At 51.7% G+C, this 26796-nt stretch overlaps 3 protein-coding genes and 1 non-coding gene across 5 annotated transcripts in view; 2 read left to right on the top strand and 2 right to left on the bottom strand.

Moving 5' to 3' along the window:
• Positions 1–3743: 3743 nt before the first annotated feature.
• HSPB7 (heat shock protein family B (small) member 7) lies at positions 3744–6320 on the top strand. The gene is made up of 3 exons (XM_033115908.1): positions 3744–4028; positions 4585–4718; positions 5991–6320. The coding sequence occupies exons 1-3, from the start codon at positions 3761–3763 to the stop codon at positions 6168–6170; spliced, it is 582 nt and encodes a 193-aa protein (XP_032971799.1). The 5' UTR covers positions 3744–3760; the 3' UTR covers positions 6171–6320.
• Positions 6321–16348: 10028 nt separating this feature from the next.
• SRARP (steroid receptor associated and regulated protein) lies at positions 16349–18335 on the bottom strand. Its single transcript, XM_033115428.1, has 2 exons — positions 18200–18335; positions 16349–17241 (listed from the first exon to the last, which is right to left on the bottom strand). Exons 1-2 carry the CDS (start codon positions 18279–18281, stop codon positions 16814–16816), a joined length of 510 nt encoding a protein of 169 aa, XP_032971319.1. The 5' UTR covers positions 18282–18335; the 3' UTR covers positions 16349–16813.
• A 1907-nt stretch (positions 18336–20242) lies between these two features.
• Positions 20243–20349, bottom strand: LOC117027888 (small nucleolar RNA U13). Its single transcript, XR_004424010.1, has one exon. It is a non-coding gene; the product is annotated as a small nucleolar RNA U13 (small nucleolar RNA).
• Positions 20350–24640: 4291 nt separating this feature from the next.
• The window catches only part of ZBTB17 (zinc finger and BTB domain containing 17), a 29395-nt gene continuing 27239 nt past the window's right edge, over positions 24641–26796 (top strand). For both annotated transcript variants that reach the window (XM_033114533.1, XM_033114531.1), the window contains exon 1: positions 24641–24773. In XM_033114533.1, the coding sequence (XP_032970424.1) occupies positions 24767–24773 (7 nt within the window). In that variant the 5' untranslated portion in view covers positions 24641–24766. The remainder of the gene's footprint in view (positions 24774–26796) is intronic.

Here is a 26796-nt window from a genome sequence, read left to right as displayed (position 1 = left end):
TGCTGTGCACCAGGCTCTGTGCTCACCTGCCCCCCAAATCAGTGAGCACTCATGGAGCCCAATGTGGGGGGTGGCGAGGAGGGCAGCATTATCCTGATGTAAAGAAATGGAGTCTCAGAGAGGTGAGGCTGCTTGTCCAAGGTCACAGAGGCCGAGGGGCAGAGCCAGGACTCCCACCCAGGTTTGCCTGACTCTGAAGCCTGCACAGGCCTCCCCAGTCCTGTCCTGACAGCCCACCTTCCTCAGAAGAGGGAAGGAGACCAACAAACTGGAGCAGGGGCAGCAAATCAAGGTGGGGGGTGCTCCAAGGCCTGGGGAGGAACTGAGACTTGATCCTTGTGTCCAGCAACTCCAATCGGAGAAAACTGCCTCTCAAATGACAAAGCTCTGGGTAAATGCCCAGACTTTGTCCCAGCCCAACAGAGGGTAGGAGCTGGGGCGTGGGGGGCATGGTGAGGGACAAGAACATGTTGCATGCTGGCTACGTGCCAGGCCCTTTAAGTTCATCCCAGCATCCTGTGAGTCAGGGACAGCATCACCATTTTGCAGATGATAAATGGAGGATCAGAGAGGTGCAGTCACTCATCTAAAGTCACACAGCAGAAGCTGAGCCCAGATCTAGACTGCGTGGCTTTTCCCCTTCCCGGAGCTCCTCAAACTCCTGTGGCTGAATCAAACAGGTCACTGTTTGAGCACAAAGCAGAGGATTTTTGTCTGATGCCACTTTTGGAAGATTTGGGCAAGAGATCTGGGACAACTGTCCTCCCCACCATCCCCAGACAAAGCCCTTCTCTGAAAATCATAATGGCCCTTCAATGACTTGTTAAAATCCTGGGACCCTGAGCCACCCTCTGTCCCTAGATGCCAGGCCAAGTCAAACCAAAATAGGAGCACGTGTGTGTGTGTTGTGTGTGGGAGGTGAGGTGAGGGCTTGCTGTTCTGCATGGACCTGGGCCCATTGTCGACTGTGTACTGAAGTAACAGGATAACCAGCAGCCCTGTTGACATCCCAAACCCATCTCTGGCCTCGGGCAGCTGCCAGCTCCAATCTCACAGCTGGCATTGGCTGGCCAGGCAAACTGTATGTCCACAACCTCACCTCCCTGGCCCTGTGAGCACCAGGAAACTGGAAAAAGGCCAGCAAGGGGGTGCAGTGCCTGTTCTCCCAAAGCCATTTCCTCTACCTGCCAGTCCTTCAACTTCTCCCTCCTCTTCATCAAGCACCGGCAGCAGCAAAGGGTGAGAGCAGACTTGATACCAAACTTGAAACCAGAGCAGCTCTGCCACTCCCAACTGGTCCTTTACCACTTGGAGCTTTGGTTTCCTCTTCTGTCCAATGAGGGGAGCCTGGAAGCTATCGCGGCAGGGACCTATCTCTGGCGAATAGTAGGTGTTCCCCAGAGCCTGGAACAGTACCTGGCACATAGTAGGTGTTCAATAAATATCTGCTGAGGGATGAGTGATTTCCAAACACTGGCCTGTGGGCTGGCTGTGTGGGGAGCTGATGCGAACAGGTTCCTGGGCCCTTCCCCAGATCCCAAATCAGAATACTGGGGTGCAGGGTAAGACCCTGTGTTTGCCAAAAGTTCCCTCTGGGGATTTGGATGCCGTGGAAGGTTTGGGATTCAAGGCATTGGAACATCTCTAAAGCTCCTTCTGTCCCTGTGATCTGAAGGGCGAGGCAAGCCCAGAGACAAGGGAATGGCCTTGATGACCTTCCAGGGTCCCTCCTGGCCACTGAAGCCAGTGAAAGCAGTATATGTGTGGGTGACAACTCAGGGATGGGGGAAGGGGAGGAGGAACGGTGGGCAGGGTGGGTAATGAGATCTGACGTCCAGCAGCAGTGACTCAGGCCCTCAGCACCATGACAGTGTGTCTGCATTTAGCCACTGGCTCCTATTTCCCTGGCGGGCGGCAGGCTTCTGGGCCCCCCGCCCCTCCCCCACCCTCTTTTCATCTCACCTCAGTGTGTAACTTCCTGGCAGCCCCCTCGGCCATGATAGGTGACATGGGCTAGGCAGGCATCCCCACTGGAATGACAGACCCTTCTTGCCCCGGCCACTGCCTTAGCCCCACTTCCCGGGGCTCCAACACCAGTAATTACCTCTATAGATGAAGCACCCCAAGAATGAAGTTCTGTGGGAGCCAGAGAAAAGAAAGTCCCCACTTTCAGGAGCCCCCAGTCTAATGGGGACACAGTCGAACCCCTGCCCTGGAGGAACTGCCAGTCTGATAGACAAGAGATGACAGCAGAGGAATCAGACACAGGAAGACCAGGTCACACGGCCAGGTGCTGGGGTGGGCAAAGACAGGGAGTGCTGTGGGCACCTGGGCAGGGGCCCGCTCTGTGGGCTGCAGCAATCAGAGAGGCCTCCATGGGGGAGGAGGGCAGGATTTACAGAGGAGAGCAGAGGCCCCACACTGCAGCCTGGGCAGCAATGGAAGGCCTGACCGCCTCCCAGAATGGCCTTCCCGGCTTTGCCCCCTGGCCCCACTTGATGTCTGTCCTGGCTCTGCTGAGCTGTGGAAATGCAGACAGGGACTTCCAGGGGCAGTTTTCTGGGCCAGCCTGTCTCCACACACGAATGTTCTGATCACCTGGCCTCCTGGAGGGCTTTAGACCAGGTATACATCTGGGTTTGAATCCCAGCTCTGCCACTTACCAGTGCAAGCCTGACCTCTCTGGGAGGCTCCATTTACCTGTCTATAAAATGGGAAGGACACCTCCTTTCAGAGCTGTGTGGGGATCAAATGGACCATGCCGGAAAGCTCACAGCCAGGAGCCCAGCAGGTATTCCAAAAGTCAGAATTCTCTACCTCTCACTGAACTCCCGTGTGCCAGTCTCAGGTATCTCCTCTGAGCTGGAGGTCAAGCAGCTAGTTCCCAGGAATATACCCTTCTAGATGTTTAAGGATAATTACCAAATTACCGGAGTCAGGGCCCACCCCCCAGCCCTGCCTCAGGCCGCTAGCCTTTCTCCTCTTGGGGCCCTCGAAATTTTCCAGAGCATGAGGAGGGAAGGCAAGCATGGAATCTGGGTCTCGGTGGGAGCTGGCAGGGGCACAGCTGCACATTCTATCCATCCCTTAACCCCCCGGGCTGTCTCAGTCCTTCCTAAGAGACGGCTGTAAACATTATCTGCCCTGAAGGAAGGAGCCCCTCACCTCACACAGGGGTCCAGCAGGTGGGGGGTCCTCCACCCACCCCTGACCTCCACCTGGCATCTCATGCCATCTCCAAAGCCAGGGGCTTGGGCCTCTCTACCCTGATCCTCCACCACCCAAATCCCCTCTTGCCAAGGGCTGGAACTTTGAGGGAGAGGGGACAGGAAATAGAAAAGCCTAGCTGCAAGGAGCTTGCAATCTGATGGGGGAGGCAGAATCCTTGAGAGCCCCAGGCTGATGGGGGAGGCAGAGACACAGTACCCATACCTCCAACACACACACACACACACACACACACACACACACACACACAGGGTCCGGGCATGGGGGTCTGAGTGGCAAGGGGCCAGCTGTGGCCCCCTCCCTGCTGCTATGCCAAGGCCCCGAGGCAGGAGTTATCGGCCTGGAATGCTGGGCTGTGAGCTCAGCCTCACGGGCCTGCGTGTGTTGGACTGTCAGCAGGACCGTCTCACTGGAGAAGATTTCCAGCTCCCTCTGGGCCACGGCGAGGCCTAAATTTAGCTGGTAGACAAGGGGCTGGCCCTGAGCCCAGGGACGGTCGGGCCTTATAAAGTGCCGGCAGTCGGGGCCTCGCATGCTCCCCCAGAGACTGCTGCCCGCACCCTCTCCTGTCTTCCCCTGCCCGCCTGGCCAGGGCCCGGCCGCCCGCCCGTGGATGAGCCACAGGACCTCCTCCACCTTCAGAGCGGAGAGAAGCTTCCATTCTTCCTCGTCCGCCTCATCTTCGTCGGCCTCCCGTGCCCTCCCAGCCCAGGACCCACCCATGGAGAAGGCCTTGAGCATGTTTTCCGAGGATTTTGGCAGCTTCATGCGGCCCCACTCAGAGCCCCTGACCTTCCCAGGCAAGTGCTCGGGGCTTTGAGGGCAGGGGGGAGGCACATGCAGGGGCACCTGCTCTGCTTACCTCCGAGTGTGGCTGCAGCTGCCAAGCTGCCAGCAACAGGTGCTGCAAGGCTGCAGCCACATGTAGCCCCCAGACCAGATGTGGCCACAGAGACAGATGTGGCCGTGAGAACAGGTGGACCTCCAAGGAACAGTTGTAGCTCGGGGGTCAGTTAGAGCACCACGGCCACATAGGGCTGCCGCCAGGTCCTTGCTGCTGCCCTGGAGGGCTGCATGGGTTGGAGGGGTGGGTGCATCCCCACTCTAGGCCTGGGGTGCGTTACTACAGATAATGTCACATACACGCCCTCTCCCACCCCCCGTGCCTGGTGAGGCCCCATCCCCACCATGGAAAAGGTTGTTTGTAAGAAGTGAGGAGGGGCTGGCTGGGGGGGGCTTAGGAGCAACAGCTGCGGGGGAGATCAGGCCTGGGGGGCCTCCCCTTTCCCCAGGAGAAGCAGCCAGAAACCTAGGTTCTGGGTACAAGTGCTCAGCTCACGGCAGCCCTCCCCACAGCCCGTTCTGGGGCACCGGGCAACATCAAGACTCTTGGAGACGCCTATGAGTTTGCAGTGGACGTGAGTGACTTCTCCCCTGAAGACATCATCGTCACCACATCCAACAACCACATCGAGGTTCGAGCTGAGAAGGTGAGCCCGCCTACCCCGCCTGAACCCCGGCTCTGCACCTATACCCGCTGCCCAGGGTCCCCATTCTTATGTCCCATCCTGGGACCCCAGACCTTGACCAGTGTCTTCTCCAGCCCCCCAGGGCAAACTGGAGACCTTGCACCTGGAGCTGGTGGGCTGCCTCTTTCTGCCCCAAGGCTGCCAGCTCCTTTCTTCAGGAGCCAGGGCCGCTGAGACAGCCATAGGGGAATGGGAGGGGGTGGAAGGATGCAGGCACGGGGGCACCTGAGGGGTGAGGTGAGAGGGGAGATCAGAGGAGGGAAATAGTGGTTGAGTGAGGACAGCTCTTCTGGCAGGTACGTGGGTTGGTGGGGGGCTCACCTGGGCAGCTGCAGGAGGAATTCCCCCACATGACACCCCTCAAGTCCTCTTCCCTCCAGGACCCAGACACCCAGCCCGCATCCTGGGACCCCTGAATTGGGCCCAAGGCTGGGCAGAGGCTCTGCAGTTCAGGATCACACACTCCAAACCCCACACTCTTGCAGGCATGGGTCCTAGTGTCATTGGGTCCCTAGGGTCTCTGAGTCCCAGCTCTGAGGAAGCCCACAACCGGGAGGAGGGTGTGGCCCAGCCTGCACAGGGATGCTGCCCCCCAGTGGGCCATAGCCACAGGTCCCCGTTAAAGGAGAGGGTTAGCCGGCAGCCTCCACCTGATCCCCCAGGGCCTGGCTTCCTTCCTGAGCACAGGAGGCTGGATACCCAGGCGCTCCGGTCCGGCAAGCCAAGGACTGTGGGCACCGGGACCAGTGGGCAGCACGTGCCAGCCCTGCCACCCCCACCAGTGACTCAGCCACCCCAGGCTCCTCTGGACACTATGTGCTGGCCAAGTCATGGGGGAAGGGACGCCAGCCCAGCCCTGACGGTAGACACCCAATGTGTCTGGCTGTCTAAGAGGGCTTGGTTCTGCCCAGCACCACCTTCTCGTTGCTCAGGAGCCCCAGATTCTGCCACCGAGCCTCCTCTGTCTCTGAGCTCCCCCCGCCAAGCCCCTTGCCCACCCATCGGGACCACTGGGAGTTCCTCTAAGCACCTTTGCACCTGTCCCCACATAGCCCTTGGCCTGTGACCACCACCACTCTGGTCAGCCCCTCTGCTGGGCCTCCACACCTGAGAACAGAACCCTTTAGCTAGTGGGGGCCCAGCTGGGCTTACACTGGAGAGAAGGGGCTGTGGCTTGGCATGAGTGGGACAGGAGTGGGAGGCAACCTGCCCTGACCTATAACCCTTCCCCAGCTGGCAGCTGATGGCACGGTCATGAACACCTTCGCTCACAAGTGCCAGCTGCCGGAGGATGTGGACCCCACGTCGGTGACCTCAGCCCTGAGGGAGGACGGCAGCCTCACCATCCGGGCACGACGCCACCCACATACAGAGCACGTCCAGCAGACCTTCCGGACAGAGATAAAAATCTGAGGGGTTCCGCTTACCCCTGCCCTCCTGACTTCCCCATCCTTCTCCCCACACTGGCCTGCCCGAGTTTTCCTAAGCCCCTTATGACAGCTTCCAGGACATCTCAGCCCATGGTCTAGCTCTGACACCCCCAGGCCCCAGGTGGGTCACCCCAAAAAAACAGGCTGTCTGCTCTGCCCACGGCATGCCAGGGATCCCCTAGCCTGACCTGTGGCCCCCAGATTCCAGATGTGGCCTATCATTTAGTCCAAAATAAAGGGATGGGGGGGGGAGATTTCAGAGAACCCACTTTGGGAAGGGGAAATTAGGACAGGCAGACTCTCTAGGCAAATAATCTGCAGGACAGACAGATGGACAGATCCTTTGATCTATGGAGTCTCTGCAGGGCGTGGGTGGGGGAAGGGGACCCAGGACATCCTTGGCCAAGGGGAGCAGGAGAGGCAGAGGGAGATCACAGGCAGAGGTACCCATCTAAATTGAACTTCCAGGGTGAACAGGGGGCCAGAAGAGGCAACCATGTTGGAAACCTCTCCTCTGCTACTCTCTAAGCCCCAAACCAGCTGCCAGACTGCCTGCCCACCTGGTGCCCCACCGGCCAGCTGTGCCAGGGCAGGGCCACCTCGTGTCTGTATACGCGTGGGTTTTTTCCAATACAGCTGGTTCGTGAGAAACTGTGTGAAACTCCTGCCATCTGTTACCTGCTCCGTGCCTCCAGGCAAGGCCAGACTAAGGGGTGGGGCTGGTCCTTCTTTCCCGACATCTCCAGGCCTGGGCTCCTGGGGGTTACTCCACGGTAGACAAGTCAGCCAGCAGAAGTGGGAAAGAGAGCATGGATGGGGCTTTGGGCCTCAGGGTTGGACCAGTGTCTTGCCGACCTTCCCTGTGGCCAGTCACCTCCCCCATCCTTCCCTCTCTTGAATCTATGAATCTATAGGGTTGTTGTGTGTAACTACACATGCGCACACACACCTGTCATCCTTCAAATACTCAGCGTTACCATTGGTTGAGGCCAAATTCAGAACATTCTAAAGTCAGATTTCAATCTCCATTTTTGTTACTGGGGAAACTGAGTCTCTGAGCAGTTGAGGGCCCAGCTTGCCCACTGAAGGTTGGATATAATCCCAGAAAGCTGCTCTCAAATGGCCAGTGGCCCTCACCCCTCTGTGCCCTGGGAAGCAGCGCCTCTCTCTGCTCTCTTGGCCTATACGCCTTGCCCCCACATCTTTCTGCTGGAGAATGCCTGAATCACAGACAGAGCCCCCAACCCAGTTCCCTCCTAGTCCCCAGGCCAGGGCAGGGACCTCCAGTCAGCCTTCATTCTGGGGAGCCCCAGCTGCCCCCAATACCCCTGGCTCAGTCTCCCACATACAGAAGCGGGGGGAGGGGAAAGGGTGGTTCAGTTAGTGGCGGGGTGGGGAAAAGGGGACTAGGGCCAGTGGCAGAGCCAGCTCTGCTCTCTGTGCCCCTTGGGTCAGTGTTCTGTAGGGTGGTCTCTCACCCCTGCCACTCAGGCCCTTCGGGGACAACTTGGGGTGGGGAGAGGGCATGGGAGGATCCTGGCATTGTACCCTGCACACATAATAAATGACAGTATCACAGACATCTGGAGATCACCTGCCTGAAGTTCTCAAATTTGGGGTGGGGTTGAAGGCAACTCGGGTGGGAAATCCCAGGATAAGCAGACATGCCTTCCTTGGGATTTGGAGGTGGGGGTGGTAGCTCAAGTAAAATTCAAGACCTCAGAGAAATGTGGGTGTCCTTTGGCCTCCTCCCTTGGCTCCCAGACCCACCTTGGCAGGACTCCCAGGATTATTTCCACGAAAAACCTTGCAGTGCCTTCTCTTCCAATTGCTAGCCCGCCACTGCTACTGCGTGCCATGAACTATCCCAGGCACAGGCACACCAAAGGTGGGTCAGCTGCACTGAGTCACTTGCCTTGTTGAAGGCTATCTTGTACCAAATGGGCTTTGAGAACCAGAGAGGCTGAGTGACTGGCCCGGGGTCACACAGCTCCTGGGGCAGAGCCAAGCTGCAACCTGGTTGGGAGGTGGCTAGTTCAGGGAGTCTGGAGTCTGGGTGCTCTCTGGAGGGACCTTCTACACACACACCCCACACCCCACCAGGCGCTAATGAAATCAGAGTGATGGGGTGATGGCCAGTGCATCTAGGACTGCAGGCAGGAGGAGGGGAGGGAGAGTGGGCGCGGTATTTCCAGCCTCTGTGACTCACTGATTCCACTGGGCTATTTGCAGCCCCGACACTCATCAGTGCCTGGTTGTGGGGAGGAGCCAGACCAGCCTCCCCGTCTCCCTCGACCCCCACCCAGGGTCAGGCTCACCTTGGCATCCCAACCCCAGCGATGCTGCCCGTGGGCCTGCTGGGGGGAGCTGGGCAGCCCGGGCTGGGAAAGGGGTGAGCTCCCCACGTGGCTAATGGCATTGAAAACTTTCCACCCCCATGTCCCCCAGGCCACAGCAACCCCCTCCCCAGACCACGGTTTTAGGGGATGAGAGTTGCACAGGACACAGAGCAGCTGCTAGGAACTGGGCACATCCAGACTGACAGAGCCCTCCAGCCAAGGTGACCCTGCGGAAGAGGAGGGCAGGGAGGCCGGCTCTCCTCAGCTCCGCCCTCTGGGCGCCAAGGCTGGCGGCAGTGCTTTGTCTCCCAGGGTCCCCCACCCTTTCCAGGCTAAATATAGGCCTGGCTGTGGGCCCTGAGCCCCGCCCTGCCCCGTGAAGAGTAATTATAGCAGTCCCATTCATTTAGAGCCTAGAGTGTGCCACACACACTCCTCATCCCCACAACAATCCGTCAAGATGGGGATCAAGGAGGACATGGAGGTTCAGAGAGGTCAAACAACAGGCCCAAGGTCACCCAGCTTGGAAGTGGCACAGCTGGGATTTGAATCCTTGGCTGTGGCTCTGGAAAGTCCTCTGTAGGAGCAGCCCAGATCAGTACCCCCCACCTCCAGGGGCCCCACCGAGACAGCTCCCCACCCTCCACCCTGGTATCCCATACAGAAAAGGGACTCCCACATCTTATGGCTTTTGGAGTGGACCTGGGAAGGAGGCAGGGGAAGTTGAAAAGATGCTACCCTCCAGAGCTAGAGACCTATGAGAAGGTCCAGGTTGGTTGTTTCCAGAGACCCTGAGGGGTGCGGAGGACCTAAGAGGTTTCCTCACTTTTAAAGACCTAGACCAGGCCAAAAAGCCTCCTCCTCCAGAAAGCCCTCCAGAGCTACCAGCTCAGAGTCACAGACAGAGCCCAAGAACCCTAGGCCCACACCTTGTCTTCAACAGAAACTCAAACTCAGATGAAACGAGCACATGCCTGGGAGGGGAGAGCAGACCCTGGAGCTTCACCATTTGGTTGGCCACCCCTGTCCCCTCAGGGAGTCATTCCAGACTCCTTATGGTATGACAGGGAGACCCAGGTCCAGGGAGGGGTAAGGACTTGCCCAGGGTCACACAGCAAATCAGTTGCAGAGATGGGATGAAGACCCAGACCTCCAGACCCTCGGGCCAGGGCTTCTCTACCAGACCAACTCCCCCACCCCCATGGCCACCCTTCCCTGGCCCAGAGGTAAGCCCCACCTCTCACCCTGTACCCCACCCTTGTCTCCCCTCTCCATCCACCCAATCTCCTATCTTCCTTGGATCCCAGTACTGCAATGGCAGAAAACTAAGGCCTTATTCTGCTCTCTGGCTCCCAAGTCTGGCATGGGAAAGGAGCTAAGTAAATGTTTGTAGGATTCTTTTTTTTTTTTTAAGCTAGCAAGCCCCAGTAAAGAGTGGAGGGCCAGTCACAGACTCTGGAGCCATATAACTTGGGCTCAAATCTTGGCTCTGCTGCTTCTGAGCTGTGTGATCTTGAGCAAGTAACTTAACCTCTTTGTGCCTCAGTTGACCCATCTGTAAAATGGTGCTAATAGGATCTACCTGCTAGAGTTGTTTTGTAATACATGTAAAAAGGCTTCGCGTTCGGTAGTGACGTAGCTCACGTATACCATGCAATGAAATGCCCAGGAGGGCTCAGTTACTGTTGTTTCATATAGATTTGGACCCTGACATCCCCAGTGTGACCCTGGCACCGACAAGACCAAGTAGGGGGCTAGAAGAGGGACAGAGGAGCTGCCCTGGTACCTGGGCTCTTCTCTTCAGGAAAAGCAGGTGAGGGCAGAAATAAAAGGTTCCCTGGCCCTCCCAGAAGAACCTGTCTGGGCCCCAGGGATGGAGGTAGGGGAAGGAAGCCTCTGGAAGGCTTAGTTCCCTCATTCGTAAACAAAGATCAGGTAGCACCCTCCCAGGGCTGCTGTGAGGAACCAGAAAGAAATTATGTTTTAGTATAAGCTCAGTAAATGTCAAGCTTTTGTTAAAATTGTTATGGTTGTTTTCTGTACAAGGAAAACCAAGGTCTCTACACCCAACCGCACTCCCCCGCCCCTTCTCAAACAAGAGAGGGTCCTGAGGGGCTTGGTAACTTGAGTCTGCTGGATGGGTGCCCGAGGCAGGAACCTCTGGGCAGGGGAGAGGGTGTTGTTTACAGTCAGCACAGCTGGCCTGGGGCTCACTGTGAGCAGCCAGCCAGGTCAGTTCCAAGCTCAGGCCTCCAGGGCCTGGACCCAGGGACAGTCTTGGGAGTCTAGGTGCTACTAGACTGGGTGGGGGCCCTCTGGGTGCCTCCCTGAAGGGCACAAAGCAGGGCTGCTGGCCCCAGGGAGCCAGAGGATAGAGCAGGACTATAAATCTGTCCCTTCCTCCTTCCTTTCTTCGTTCCCACACAATTTTTTTTTTTTTCAAGTGTGTTTTTCCAGGACCCATCAGCTCCAAGTCGAGCAGTTGTTTCAATCTAGTTGTGGAGGGCGCAGCTCACACCCTTGCTGTTAAGAGCACACACTCTCGGCCAGCCCGGTGACTCAGACAGTTGGAGCTCCATGCTCCTAACTCCGAAGGCTGCCGGTTCGATTCCCACATAGGCCAGTGGGCTCTCAACCACGAGGTTGCCGGTTCGACTCCCGCAAGGGATGGTGGGCTGCGCCCCCTGCAACTAGCAATGGCAACTGGACCTGGAGCTGAGCTGTGCCCTCCACAACTAAGATTGAAAGGACAACAACTTGACTTGAGAAAAAAAAAAGCCCTGGAAGTACTCACTGTACCCCCAATAAAGTCCTGTTCCCCTTCCCCAATAATAATAATAATAATAATAATAATAATAATAAAATCTTTAAAAAAAAAAAGAGCACCTCACTCTAATCAACTGAGCTAACTGCTCCCGCCCTTCACCCCCACAATTCTTGACCACCTACTACGTACCAGGCACTTTAAGGCACTGGGGATTGCTAACTTAAAAATAAAAAGGCCCTGTATCACAATTAAAATGGCCTTGCGGTTCAGTGTTACAGACAGATTGTTAGGGCACCTTAGAATGTCTCATCTTTTATAGGTTTCAACAGGTACTATTTATCATGTAACTAACTTTTGAGGCACTGAACATACCTGAATGAAGAATTATTTTGTCTTATACTTGTATTTATACTTATTAAAATCAAGAATCCTATCAAAGGGGGCGGCTGGTGGGCTCAGTTGGTTAGAGCGCGAGCTCTCAATGCCAAGGTTGCCGGTTCAATTCCCGCATGGGATGGTGGGCTGTGCTCCCTGCAACTAAAGATTGGAAAGAACGACTGGACTTGGAGCTGAGCTGCGCCCTCCACATCTAGACTGTAGGACAACGACTTGGAGCTGATGGGCCCTGGAGAAACACACTGTTCCCCAATATTCCCCAATAAAATGTATTTAAAAAAAAGAATCCTATCTAAAATACATACATACATACATAAATGGCCTTTCAAAGTGAGAGCTACAGGCGTTTATTTGAAATCAGCAAGAATAGCTATTCAGGAAGCATTGATTCAGGCAGAAGCCCAAATAATGTTCCGACTAAGAAATAAAGGCAAAGCAAAAAAATAAACAAAATGAAAACTCCCCAAAAAATAGAAAAGAAAAAAAGAAAAAACAAAGACAAGGGGTATTTATGAGAAGGGAAGGGGAGCAATTACACCAATAGAAAGACGACAACATAACATAGAATGTTTTAATGTGGTGTTTGGTAGTCATCCGTCCAGTAGTCATACCTGCTTTCTTGCTGTCTTTGCAAATGTTCTTTGAGGCATTAGGTTGCTTTAGGCCCAGTCAAGAGGTTATTTTGCCCTGTTTTAACATTCCACAGGTTTGAGGCATAAGCTATGTAAGGCAGTTCCTTTGGCATGCCAGCTATGGCTCCATTTTAAAGTGGCTCCGTTTATTTATTTTTTTAACAGACAGGACACAGTGCTGAATTAAGCATCGCTGCCAACCTAGGAACACATTCGCTTATCCACACTTTCACTCACTGGTTCAATAAAATCTTTCATTTATTGATTGATTCATACCCTCAGCAGATTTTTCAGTACATCCCTACAGTGTGGCGGGTAGATAAAGCTCTGAAGTCCGGCTGCTTCCATTTCAACTCTGGCTCTACCCCTTACTAGCTGTGTGACCTTGGGTCAATTGCTTAACCCATCAGGGCCTCAGTTTCCTCATCTGTCAAATGGGATAGCACCTCACAGGATTATGAAGAGACTAACTGAGCTAGTCTCCTCCACCTGTGTGCCCCATCTCAGTGAGGGCCTCACTCACCTGTTTAGTTCCCCATACATTTCCTACATGCTGCCAGGCCCTAGGCTGGGTCCTTGGAAAATATTCATTCTTCCTTTGTTCACTCATTCAACAAATGAGAACAGAGAACCTACAGCACAGAGTGGGGTTACTATGCTATGACTCCAGGTGTGTAGTCACATCGCGTGGGGTTCGGATTTGGGCTCCACCTCTTTCTTGTTGGTGGCATTGGGCAAATCACTTCATCTTTCTGTGCCTCGGTTTCCTCATCTGTAAAATGGCAATAAAAATCATACCCACCTCACAGATCTGGTGTGAGAGAAACTGAGGTAGTTTGTGGTACACATAGAAATATCAATAATCATTATTCTGGATGAAAGGGGTGTCGATTAGAATGGAAATTTGGCTTCTGAAAACATAGACCCCACTGCGTCGCTGGCCCCAGGGGTCCATGCCCAGCAGGTTTGGGCCTGCCACAGTCAGGTGGGACTAGGGTGCCCTCCAGTCTGATGATAGGGCGACACCTGCTGGTGAAAATCTAGATGTGCAGCGACGGGCCTCACCCTTTTTTTGTTTGTTTGTTTGAGGAGCTCAAATTCCCTTTGTGGGTTGCCTTTGGGCTCTTCTAGTCCGGGGATCCTTAACTCGAAGAGAGAGGAAGAGACATATGTCGTCCAGATTATTCCGTCACTACCTCTACAATTCAAACCATCACCCCCCTTTGCCTGGACTAAGGTGCAGCCCTTCGGATCCCAGCACAAGAACCAGAGGAAATTTTTTAAAAGTTAGGTCTGGTCACGTCACTCTCTGCTCACAATTTCCAATGGTCCCTGTGGGGACAGAGCCAGGAGTGCAGTTTCCAGGTTCTCAGCCTTACGTGGAAAGGTGCTCACTCGGATAGTAAATGGCCACCAACTGTGATTGGATGGCCGGCCATCAGCTGTGGCTAGTTGGCCGTCAGCTGTAACCAGTGAGCCATTGGCCACTAATATAACTGCCGTGGCTACGCTGGCAGCAAAATGGGGGTTAGCAAGAAGATGGTGACTGAGCTACCAAGAGCGGATTGCAGTTAGCACGGCGGATTGCAGCTAGCAAGTGAGGTTGGTTGGCAGAGAGAAGTAGACGGCAGGTTGCGGATAGTGTGGCTCCTGCTTCCTGTGTCTCCAACCCAGCCACCAGCGAGATATAGTGGTATGACTCCCCTATCTATGGCTCCGTGTGTGTTCCTTTTTGGCTCACCATATCCTGCGTTCTTATGGGGAGCGGGAGCTGAGACCCTGCATGACACCCTGCATGACAGTCCCCATCTGAGAGAAAAATCTAAAGACCTCATCATGGCCTGCAAGGTCTCACATGATGAGGTCCCTGACATTTCTCTGGCTTCTCGGTTTGTTTGTGTGTGTACGTTGCTAGAGAATAAGCACCTTCATGGTGGAGCCTTATGTGTTCTATCACTGCTCCAAACCAGGCTTTAGCCCAGAGCCTGGCACACAGTGGTGCCCATTACACGTGTGGTAAATGAACGAATGAAGACTCCAGCCAGACTGAATGACTGGCCCTTTTTCCTGGAACTCTCCCCACCTCTGCTCCCTTTCCTTTGTATGGCTCACCCACTAGTCAGATCTTTTTTTTCTCTCTCTCTCTTCTCTTAGATCTTAGTTTAGATGTCACTTCCTGCAGGAAGCTCTCCTTCATATCCTCTCCCAGAACGGGCTGGGCACCCTCCGTCAGCCCCAACCGCATTCTGTGTGCTCTTACTGTTGCACTTATCAGAAGCCATGGCAATCAATAGTTACGTCCTTTCTTGCCTCCCCCACCAGGCTGTGACTTCCTCGAGGACAGGGTTACGTCTGTTCTCTCTGGATCCTCTGTACCTAGAAGAGAACTTGCCAGGATGAGAGGCCATTGGCTCTAGAGTTAAGAGCAAGAACTTGAGCACCGGGTTGTCTGGGTTCTAATCCCAACTGCACCAGTCCTTGGGGCCTTGAGTGCATCCCGCAAACTCTCTGTGCCTCAGTTCTCTTATCTGTGAAATGGATACAAAACTAGAGCTTCCACATACTGGCACAGCGAGGATGTTGTCTCCCTGGCACAGAGCAAGTGGTCAATACGTGTCAACTACTACTGTCTGTAGGAACCTGGTAAAAACAGTCATTGAATAAATAAACGAAGATCCCTCAGTTTTAATCTGAGAGTCCTGAGTCACTTCCTCAGAAGGGTTGATTTACATTTCGCTCTGCGCTATGTACCTACACACACCCTCACACACACCTATGACCCCATTTCCTGCTAAGGAACATGACTGCCCACTGGAGCCAGGGACACCCCCTTTTTTTCTGTATCTCTAATGGGCAGCATGCACCTGGTATGCAGTAGACACTCGATAAATAATATCTCTTATTTGTATTTGTTCAAACATGATACTCTATTCACTTTATAAGCACTTCCGGCCCCTCTTGAGAAGCTGGTTCCCTTTATTTTCTGTCTCAGGTTGCCAGGTCCAACCTGAGTCCTTGAATTTCCCCATTCTGTGTCCCACGCCCTCTGGTGACCTACACACTTGTATGTGAGCTAAGATGACAGCAGCCAACGTGCTGCCCCTGCCTGTCATGCTGGGGCATCCTGACCCCACTCTGGCCTGCCCTGGGATAAGATGCCAGCCAGGTGGTTTGCAGTGCTGGCTCCTTCTCATTTTCTAGATCATACTTCGTTACCTGCTCAGAGAGGCTTTTCCCAAGCACCGTATCAGTAAAACTCTTTGCCCCATTTTCCATCCCAGCACCGTTTCAGTTTCTAAAAGCACTTGTTTTGTTTTCTTTTTAAAGATTTTATTGGGGAAGGGGAACAGGACTTTATTGGGGAACAGTGTGTACTTCCAGGATTTTCTCCAAGTCAAGTTGTCCTTTCAGTCTTAGTTGTGGAGGGTGCCGTTCAGTTTCAAGTTGTCCTTTTTTTTTAGTCTTAGTTGTGGAGCACACAGCTCAGCTCCAGGTCCAGCCACCGCCACCAGTTGCAGGGGGCGCAGCCCACCATCCCTTGCGGGAGTCGAACCGGCACCCTTGTGGTTGAGAGCCCACTGGCCCATGTGGGAATCGAACCGGTAGCCCGTGGAGTTAGGAGCGCAGAGCTCCAACCGCCTGAGCCACCGGGCCGGCCCCTAAAAGCACTCGTTTTATTACTGTTCAAAATCATCTTTATTTATTTAGTTGTTTAACCCTTCCCCCCCGGCCCCCCACTTATCCCCCACTCCAAGAGTATGAGCTCCAAGAAAGCTGCAGTGCCTTCGCTGGCATTTTGCAGAGCCTGGCAGGTAAAAGATGCTCCATTAGTATCTGCTGTATGAGTGAATCGGTCTCTTTCCACGTGGATGTGCCTTGTCCTGCTTCTGTTGAAAGGCTAACAAAGATAAGGAAGGAGGAGGTATGGTACTCTTTTTTTATTTAAATTTTATTGGGGAATATTGGGGAACAGTGTGTTTCTCCAGGGCCCATCAGCTCCAAGTTGTTGTCGTTTTAATCTAGTTGTGGAGGGCGCAGCTCAGCTCCAAGTCCAGTTGCTGTTTACAATCTTTAGTTGCAGGGGGCACAGCCCACCATGCCGTGGTGAGAATTGAACCGGCAACCTTGGTGTTGAGAGCTCACGATATAACCGAGTCATCCGCCCTCCTCTCCAGAAGCTCAGTGGCAGCTCGTTGTCTTCAATCTAGGTGTGGAGGGCACAGCTCACTGGCCCCTGTGGGAATGGAACCGGCAACCCTTTTGTTCAGAGCTTGCACTCTAATCAACTGAGCCATCCTGCTGCCCTGGTAGGGTACTCTTGAGTGTGCATTCAGTGACTGGTCAGATGTCCTTTAGTGCATCTAATGCTCCTTCCTTGGCTCAGGCACAAAAAACTTCTGGCTGGGGAAGAAGGAGTGGGCTTTGGGAATTGCAGCCCCTGGACACTGGAGCCTGACGTGCCAGCCCCTCCTCCATGGTCAGGCTCTTCCAGTTAGTCTTCCTGCCCACAGACACAGGAGGAGAGGGCTTTCAGTGAGCCTATGACTGCTTCCCAAGCCGAAGACCTCCCGGGCATGGTCTTCAAGGGGCTCCCCTTGGCTTCAGGTTCCTCCTGGGAGCAGAGTGTGCTGACTGGGGAGGGAGCTGAGACCATAGTCCCTCTACAAGGTGGCAAGGTGGCCCTGGCCTGGGAAAGCTGTCCCCCTCCCGGGGGGGCCTCCTGAGTCAGATGGGGCTGGCTTTCTCCACAGAACAATATGTAGGTCTTCATTGGAGGAGTGACAGGTCCTAGGTTGGGACTCAAGGCTTGGGGTGGCACTGGGGGTGCTGCCAGGGAGAGCTGTTTCCCGCGAGCACAGTCGATAACGAAAGTTAGGTGAGCTGTGGGGAAGGCCTTTTGATGGTGGGCTGGCTTCACACCTAGAAGGAAGGAAAAGACCAAAGGTTTGTGTTAGCAAGCAAGGGAGGCCGTTGCGTTAAGTCGCTTGTGCATTCACTCCACAAGCGTTTAACTGTGTGTTGGTTGACTCACAAAGATGGACATACAGGGAGGTCTACAAGCATGGCTCAGCAGGAGACTTTAAATCCTGCTTCCCTCTGATCAGCCATCTGCCTTCCAGGAGCACAGACCACTCCCTCAGAGCTTCTCAACTTCACCATACGAGCGGGGGGCGGCCTGGGTATCTTGTCAACACGCAAGATGGGTCCAGCAGGTCTGGGGAGGAGCCTGAGGTTCTGTATTTCTAACAAGCTCCCAGGGGGGGCTGGCGCTGCTGATCCACGGGCCACACAGTGAGTAGTGAGGTCCTTGAACAAGAGGAAAGCCCTGGCCACCTTTTACAGATGAGGAAACTGAGGCTCAGCTTGAGCAAATATTGGTGGTCCTCATGGAGCAGCACGCCGCTCTTCCCCTCCCCACATAACATCAGAGCCTCAGAGAACACCGTCAGTGCCGGGTCCCATCTGCCCTGAGGATCCCTGCTCTGTCTTCCCCACCCAGCTCAGGGCCCAGCACAGGGAGAAGCAGCCATGAACCAACTGATTGATTTATCCATGAAACAAGTGGTCTCTCGAATGAATCTAAAGCCTGTGCTCTTAAAAAAGTAACTTTGCAAGTTGCCCAGATAATAAACACACACATTCTCTTAACTACGCGCTGTTCGTTACCACGACACAGGAAATCAAAGTGAAATCTACCCCTGGCTCGAGACTCCTAGCAACCCCAAGGGAGGGTAGCTGCCCTCTGCCCCTCACCTCCCTGGCCCCCTCAGCTGGTCTTTCTCCAGGACTCAGGCACCCTCTGCCACCTCTTACCTGAACTGGTCTCCAGGTCTGTCTCAAGGCCTATGATGTTGGGGCAAGCTCTGCCACCTCTTACCTGAACTGGTCTCCAGGTCTGTCTCAAGGCCTATGATGTTGGGGCAAGCTCTCTGGTCCATGGGGTCTTCCGAGGGTGCCATTGCTGCTGCCACAGCGCCTGACCCAGCGTTAGCAGGAGAAGCACTTTTCCTCAGCCTTTTCTAGGATGTAGTTCCCCGCCCAAGGAGAGACCTTTTATATTTACAGGACCCAGATCCGGATCCTCTGAGTGAATTCCACTGGAGCCACAGGAACTGGCCTGGGGCAGTGCGGAGATTACTTTGATCCACAGGGTTATGTCAACAAGTCTGTTGTTGGGACTTTGGGAGGCAGGCCCTCTACCAAATTGTCACTGTTTCTTCCCACTTCAGCTGCTTCCTGACTTGGGCCGGGTCTTGGAAACTTCTCATCCGGGCCTCAGTTTCCCAAACCTCAGTCATTATCTGGCTGCGCCACCAGCTTTGTTTTAGTGTGTTTTTTCCCACTTAAGAACTATATGGAATACTACTTATTTATTGTGTCCTTTGTCTTTGTCTAGGGGACCTAAAGAACAAACATTTATTTCTCATAGTTCTCGATGCTGGGACATCCAAGATCAAGGTGTCTGCAGATTTGGTTTTTGGTGAGGACCTGCTTACGGGTTCATAAACAGCTGTCTGTTTGCGGGTGTCCTTACCTGGTAGGAATTATAAAGGCTCTCTGGAGTCTCTTTTATAAGGGCTCCACCCTCATGACCTAAACACCTCCCAAACGCCCCACCTCCTAATCCCATCATACTGGGATCAGGTTTCGAAATTCGAATTTTGGGAGGACACAATCAGTCTACAGCATCCTCAAGTCAAAGCAACTGTTTTTACTGGAACAGAAATATACTCTAAAAAGAAACTTGGTATTGCTTCATGAAATGGAAACAGTATTACTCCTATAAATAAGAAGTAATTATGTATTATAGAGGAATAATGGTTGCCCAAAGACGTCCACGCCCTGATCTGGAGAACCTGTGACTATGTCACCTTACATGGCAAAGGGGACTTTGCAGGTGTGATTAAGAGAATTGTGATTCTGATTCTGACACCAACTCTGATGTGTTGTTTTCCCACGTGACCAAGCAATTAACTCAGTTCTGACACTACCTACCTGGAAGTGGTGCCAGAGCCCACAGGTTAAGGCCTGAGTCCTACACGGCTACCCTCCTCCCAAAAAGACATCAATGTCAAGACCAGGTTGTCCTGTGATTCTGACCTATAGACTGGAGCTTCCCACAGCCACCTCCTTGGGTTCGATTAATGTGCTAAGAGCAGCTCACAGAACTCATAGAAAGATGTTACTTCTTAGATTACCAGTTTATTAATAAAGGTGAAGAATGAGTAAAAAAAACAAGATGAAGTTGGTATAGCTAAGGGGACAAAGCTGGTTCAGACCAAATGGGCTGAAGCATGAGGAATAGATTTTATTTTACTTTAGCCTGAGGATTTAAACTTTTGAACTTTTTTTCAATTACAGTTGACATTCAATATTATTTTACATTAATTTCAGATGTACAGCATAGTGGTTAGACATTTATATAATTTATGAAGTGATCCCCTGGATTAGTCTAGTATCCACCTGACACTATCCATAGTTTTTACCACATTATTGACTATATTCCCTATGTTTTACATCTCCATGACTATTTTGTAACTACCAATTTTGTACTTCTTAATCCCTTCACTTTTTTCACCCAGCCCCTCAAGCCCTCTCCCATCTAGCAACCATCAGTTTGTTCTCCGTATCTATGAGTCTCTCTGTTGTCTTGTTTTCATTTATTTTGTTCTTAAGATTCCACATATAAGTGAGATCATATATTTGTCTTTTTCTGTCTAATTTATTTCACTTAGCATCATACCCTCTAGGTCCATCCATGTTGTTGCCTAAACTTTTGAATTTTCCAGTTGTGCATCAATGCCCGGGGGTATATATATATATATATACACCTGAGGGTTATACCCCCAGATAACCTTCTGAAGAATTTAGGAAAGAATGTTCACCTGTCCATACCACTGGACATCCTTTTTTTTCTCCGCGTCAGATGGGTAATGTGCCGATGTCGTCGTAGCAAGGTTTGTGGGAGGCACGTCTCACGCAAAAGCATGAACACCAGGTCATCATACTTATGAACTACAAAAGGGTCGGGACATCCATATTGACATAAGAAATGTCCAAACTTGTAGAGAATTTTAATGACTTTATTTGAGCCAAACTGAGGACATGAGCCCAGGAGCAAGACCTCAAATGCTCTGTGGAATAACAGTTTTGCAGCTCTTTTATGCAAGGAAGATTACATGAAGGTGGGAGAGAGCAAGGTGGGGATTGGATTACAGGACAGTTAACAAGATTATGTGCTCTCCTGAGGGTGGTTATATTTAGTTCAAAGGTGTCTTATCCTAGATGCACAGAAACAATGGACAGGGCTGGCTTAAGGCAAAGATAAACCTTTTACTAAAAAAGTTATATGCCTGAGGTATGACTACCCACCATGACCTGCCCAGTTGGGAATTTATGATCAGATCACCCTGTGAGGTTACTTTCCACAGAACCTCTTTTTCATCCACATCCTTTATCCAGACCATCGGACACTGGGAAGATTATCATCTTGGACCAATTTAGAGGCTAAGAATGCAGAACTGTCTTCTCAAGAATGTACTTTTTATCATAAGAATTCTCAGCTTTTCTTTCTTCTTCAGAACACTCTGGTATTGCCTAGTTGTGTTTCTGATTTGCAAATCCCTTGAATAAATCTTTGTCATTTATTTCTAGCCAAAGCCTCCTGATTCAGTTCAACAAAGGACATAACTCAGGAACAGCCAGATGGAAGAGATGCACATGTGGAGAGGGTGGGGAGCTTCCTTGCACTCTGAGAGCCACTCTCCCCAAATCTTCACAGCTTCACTAACCCAGAAGCTTTCAGGACCCTGTTCTTTTGGGTTTTCATGAAGGCTTCATTATAGAGGTGTGATTGATTACATTATTGGACTTCGGTGATTGAATTCAATCTCCAGTCCCTTCGTCCTCCCCAGAGGTCGGTGGGTGGGTGGGACTGAATGTTTCCAGCTCTGTAATCTCTTGGTTGGGTCCCCTGGCCCCATCCTCAGGTGACCTAGGTGTAGTCCAAAAGTCATTTCATTAACATAACAAAAGACACCTTTCTTGCTCTCCTCACTTGGAAATTTCAAGGGTGCAAGTGATAAGGTAAATAGAAAGGTAGAAATGAGCAGGAGAAGGAGGGAACCAGCCCCAGTTAGGAGGCCCCTTGTATCTGCTTCTACTTAGGTCACAGATATCCTGCTCTGCAGGATATCATAAACAAAGGCGAACACAAAACAACTAGCTCAGCAGGATAGCGAGCTCACACTTGCCCCTAAAGCAAGAAGAAGGAAAAATGCTGGAGAGGGATGGGCAAACATCCCACTTATCAGAATATACATCGTGCTTCTCAGGGCTATTGTAGTGAGCTCAGACAACCTCGGGAGCAAGATGGGAGTACGAGGCATGCCAGCTGGGAGAATGAGAGATACTGGAGAGGGAGAGGGGGAGACAATTCTACCCACAGAAAGAAAAACTCACGCAATGTAAGGAGAGCTGCTTTTCCCTCTCTGGGGACAGCCTGCTCCATAATCTTTGGAGTGTATCTTCTTTGCTAATAAACTTCTTACTGTTCCATGTTTGCACAAACTCTGTCTCTTGACTGAATTCTTTCCCTCAAGAAGACGAGAACTGAGGTTACCATTGTCACAGCTGGTAACACTAGGAGCTCTGTGCCAGGAACCTGATTGAGACCAAATATATATATGTATTTCCATGTATTATAAATCACAATATCACAGATACGGACTTTGAGATGGGGACACTTTTCTGCATTATCTGAGCAAGCACAATCAATCACACCAGTCCTTAAAACTGGTGAACATTTCCTGGCTAGGTTAGAAAGAGATGTGATGACCAGAAAAGGGCCTGAGACACATGACGTGAGATAGGCTCAACCTGCCTTTGCTGGTGCTAAAAGATGAACAATTAAGGCATATTAAAAATTTTAAGAATTTATTTTAGCAAAAATCCATTTGAATTGGGCAGCATCCAATCTCGCAGATAGAAAGGAGCTCTGAGGAGCTGTATAAAATCAAAGAAAACCTTATCCCCAGAAGGGAGCTGGAACAAGGAAGTCATACGTCAGTGGTCTGCATCCACCCAAACATGCCCATTTTGATTCCTAAGTGCCTCTCATTCCATTCAATGCACCTGGTCAGGTTGTGACTATACAGTTTAGCTTGCAATTATATTACAATTCAGCAACCCACAGGCTCAGTTCTGTCTGATATTTGGCTACATAAAGCCCCATGGCTATAAGAGACAAGACACATTTTTTAGCCCTGGTTTTCTGAGCCTGTCTTGAGCTGAGAATATAAACCCTAAGTATTTCTTTTTTGAAAATCTTCATTGAAATTGTAAATAGCCAACCCCACCGCCATCCCCCACCCCAAGTCCTTAGAGTCCTCATTCCCACCATAAAGGTTAAATGCAGCAACTGCTCCATCTACCAAAGCCTGTCTTCATTGGACATTCTCTCTCAGACAACAATACTCGTTATGATAACTCCTATAACTATTTTTTCCTTGCATGAAATACACTAGCTCTGTATCACCTTCAAATCCAAAGCCCTGATTTCCACCCTTAAGGGTCAGTGTCCTACAGAAATAGGAACCTCGCTGGGCTTCCTTTTTAATTAGTATCCTAATTACCTAGTTTCTCCCAATGGTAACATCTTGCAAAACTACAGCACAATATCACAACCAGAATATTTACATTGATATAGTCAAGATACAGAACATTTCCATCATCCCAAGGATCCCTCATGTTGTTTCTAGGCTTATTTTAAGCAGAAAGTGATCTAATGCAGATAATTAAGTGTTTATAAAATTATTGGAGGGGCTGAAAGAAGGCTCTCTAGACTGGGCCTCTAGTAATGGCTCCCAGAACACCATAGAATTCACCCATCAGGAGCTACGACTTCTGCCACAGCCGGGAAGATGGAGAAGCAAGAGGCTACCACTGGAATTATTGCATTCAAGAACACATCACTACAACAGGGCTCCATGGATTGAAATTTGGGACTAGAAGCCGGTTCCCAGGCACTAGAATGATGAATTTGGCTGTCAGCATCTCACAGATGCTTCTGAATACTCATGAAACTGGAGACTGGCCGCCATGCCCTGCTGCAAACCCCCATACGCTCTTGCTTGCCAGCAGAAATCAGCTAACATCAGCAGGCCAATGGCTACCACTTCCACTTTCCAAATCTTACCAACTGGCAGAACCCACCTGTATTGGGATTCTAACTGCAATTGAGTCTGGGAAATAAAATTTTAACTTTTTAGATTCTGGAAGGAATGGGTGCTGAGTCCTGTTTGACTACATGCAACACAGATGAACACAGAGACAGATTTGTATATATAGTTGGGAAGACGAGAGGGTTCGTATCAGATTTGCTATCATTTCCCTGCAAAAGAAAAGGTGAAGTCAACTGCTGCTGAGCTGTTTAGTTTCTCTAGTCATTGTGAAGAGAGGACTAATAAATTGTCCAGACTGAGATTGGTGGAAGTCCCACTTAAGGCCAGTGGTCATGAATTTGTAGGGAGCAGTCTGTCGGAAACAGTCTGTCCCATCAGGTACTTTCTCCAACTGTTCTTGGCTGTTTTGGGGGCAGGCAGAGAGAAAAGTAGTTGGATTCACCCAAGGTTGGAACTCTTACCAAATCCATGTGACAAAAAAACAAGGCAGCAAAGGAGTTTAGGCTAGTGGCAAGAGTGTTGTTAAAAGTAAGAATCATGGAGAGTAAACAAGATCAGAAGTGAAGACAGGGTTTGAGAAAGCCCATGAACTGCGAGGAAGTAGAGAAATCAATGGCCTCCAGGTGCTGAGTGTTGGAAAGAGCTCACCGAGGGACTGTTCAAGTCGGCTGACACTTGTTTCCAAGCTTCGTCGTCATTCACACCCAGGTTAATCCTGGATCTTTTCTAAATAGAGAAGTGGGGAATGATTGGCTCGGAAGATGGAAACATAACCCGGTGTCTGCAGCTTTGGAGCTACCGCTCCACCGCTTGTGAGATGCGTGACAATAGGCAACCCTTTAGGAATCTCTGTTTTTCCTTCTCCAAAAGGTGGGGAGAATAACACTGTTTTAAGGTGGGTGAGAAGATTTAATGAGATAATGCACGTGAAGCGTTTAACGCAGTGCCTGACACACAGTAAGCGCCGAATAGATAGAAGCTGTTACTGTTTTATTTGGAACAGAAAACCAAGGGAAGGTTACAATGAGAACAATTCTAAGCGCAGAAGTTAATGTAGAACTTCTGGGGAGCTGGGCGCATGCGCCCGTCCGCGGGCCACCTCCGGCGCGGTCGCTGCGCATACGGCGGAAGTTGCCGCCGGGAAGCCAGCGAGGTCGGTTCCGCCCGACTCTAACATGGCGGCGCCCTTTGTCTGCTCTGAAGTGCCGTCCCCGGCCTTCTCGCGGCCGTGATGCACCTCCCTCGGCGGTGGGGTCCGGGACATGGCAGGTGAGGGTGAGCAAGCGCCCGCGGCCGGGGGAGTCCCGGGAGCCGGGCAGAGGCGGCGGAGGATCGGGCGCGGCGGGACGCCTGGGACGGTTGTGTGGGGGAGGGGAGGGAAATGGAATGGGCAGGCAACCCGGTCTGGGGGACCGAGCGAGGCTGGAGGGCAGTGTCCCTGGGCGGGGGGCACCGCCGGGGGAGCGGGCGGGGAGTGGGCGGGCGAACCGGATGTCCCGGCAAGAGAGCGCGAGTCACCTCCCGGGCTGGGTGACACCCCAGCTGGTAGCATCTCCGCCCCCGTCCCCCGGCTGTCACCGCCCCTTGACCCCGCGCGCCGCAGCGGGTGGGCGTTCTGTGGCCGGGAGGTGGCGGGGTGCCGGGGGCAGCTTACGTGCACCGGCCAGGGCGGGGGGCACAGGCCGGCCAGGGCCTAGGAGGTGCTGGCACACACAGTGGGAGGCAGATGCTGCCCCAGTGTAGAGTTATTCATTCATTCGTTCGTTGGTTCGTTCGTTCGTTCCACAGACGTTAGTTCAGCACCTGATAGGTTCTGAGGATAGAGCAAATGATCTAGACTAGCGAAGTGGTTAAAAGTGTGAACGGTGGAGCCAGGTAGCCAGTGCTTACCGTACTCTGTACTCTGTGCTTACCGTAAACTGTGTCCTTAAGCATGTTGGGTTCTAGCTCTCAGAGATGAGAGTTAAGCCTAAAGCAGGCTGTGGTCTTGTGCTCAGGGGCTTTAAACCTAGTCATGGAGTTTAAATTTTAGGGTAATGGCCATTGAAGAATCAGATCTGTGGATTAGAAAGATCCCTGGCTATGTGAAGAATGTATTAAAGGGAGTGGGCCTGGAGGCCAATTAAGAGGCTACTAGAATATTTCAGGTGAGAAATGAGGGTGGCTACAGCAGGCCAATAATGATCCGATTTAACCTCTATTGAGTACTGACTTTGTGCCAGGCGCTGTGCTCAGTTTTCTGAGTTTTCCTGTGCTTGATGGATGAATGAAAGGGCACCTTTTAGGGAAGCAGGTACCCTTTGGGTTCTCGTCAGATTTTCCACTTGGGTGTCTTTGATTCAGGTAATGAGTGGGAGGAGGAGAACCAGGCTGGAGTTTATGCATACAAACTGTCAGAAAAGAGTAGCCTGGGCTATTTGGAAATCTGAAGTATGTCTGTAATACTCAAGGATGACACAAACCAAGAAGGAGGTCCATTTGTCATTCTCAAGGCTCAACATGATTCAAATCACCCTTTCAAGACAACTTTAAAATTATACAAATGACAAAATCCTAGTTTAGGGGGAATTATTCATATTATTATTGTTGTTTTACCAACAAAGACCAGTCTCAGGTAATCACAGGGCAGTGCTCGCACCTTGTTTTAATTAAGTACAATCTTAAAATGCTCCAACAAAGCAATCCCAAAATACAGTGGCTGAAACAAAACAAGGTTATTCCTTGCATCCTAACAGTCTGGAAGTAGATAGTCCAGAGCTGGTAGAGCAGCTCACTCTGATTCATGAAGTTATCCAGGAACAGCGTTTCACTGATCACGTGGCTCCCCTTGCTCAAACCTAAGCTTCGGTCTCATGGTCTAAGCTGGCTGTTCTAGCTCCTGCCATCGTGTATGCGCTCCATGTGGCAGAGAGGGAAAGACCATGGGGAGCACACACTTATTCCTTTTAAGGTTCTAATGTTTAAATAATATATATTATTGTACAGCATGTCCCCAAACATAAGCATCTGATGTACAGCCAAAGACGGAATCCTTGACTGTTTCAGTGCTGGAGGGAAAGCTGGCCGCGAGAACCTGTTCCCTCTCCTGTGGGACTGGATTGCTGACTGCCCCGCCTGAGGGGAAGTCCGCGGCATTGGTGAAAGAGGCCTGGGAATGCTTCCCAGGCCTCCATCTCCCCAAGCAGGCTGATCCGGCTTTGGGGAGGTTGAGGTTGCTTGGGCCCAGGGAATCCAGGCTTGTTTCTGCACCCAGCGTGTCAGGTACTGCGCCAGGTGCTAGGAATGTGGACAT

Source organism: Rhinolophus ferrumequinum, chromosome 9, assembly GCF_004115265.2.
Source record: "Rhinolophus ferrumequinum isolate MPI-CBG mRhiFer1 chromosome 9, mRhiFer1_v1.p, whole genome shotgun sequence".
NCBI classification, from domain to species: Eukaryota; Metazoa; Chordata; class Mammalia; order Chiroptera; family Rhinolophidae; genus Rhinolophus; species Rhinolophus ferrumequinum.
This window is presented reverse-complemented; position numbering and strand designations above follow the sequence as displayed.

Coding starts and splice junctions, on each gene's coding strand:
- HSPB7 (XM_033115908.1), top strand. CDS start 3,761: ATGCTCCCCCAGAGACTGCTGCCCGCACCCTCTCCTGTCTTCCCCTGC. Junction 4,029..4,584: donor AGAGCCCCTGACCTTCCCAG/GCAAGTGCTCGG, acceptor CCCTCCCCACAG/CCCGTTCTGGGGCACCGGGC. Junction 4,719..5,990: donor TCGAGGTTCGAGCTGAGAAG/GTGAGCCCGCCT, acceptor ACCCTTCCCCAG/CTGGCAGCTGATGGCACGGT.
- SRARP (XM_033115428.1), bottom strand. CDS start 18,281: ATGGCACCCTCGGAAGACCCCATGGACCAGAGAGCTTGCCCCAACATC. Junction 17,242..18,199: donor AGACCTGGAGACCAGTTCAG/GTAAGAGGTGGC, acceptor CCTTCCTTCTAG/GTGTGAAGCCAGCCCACCAT.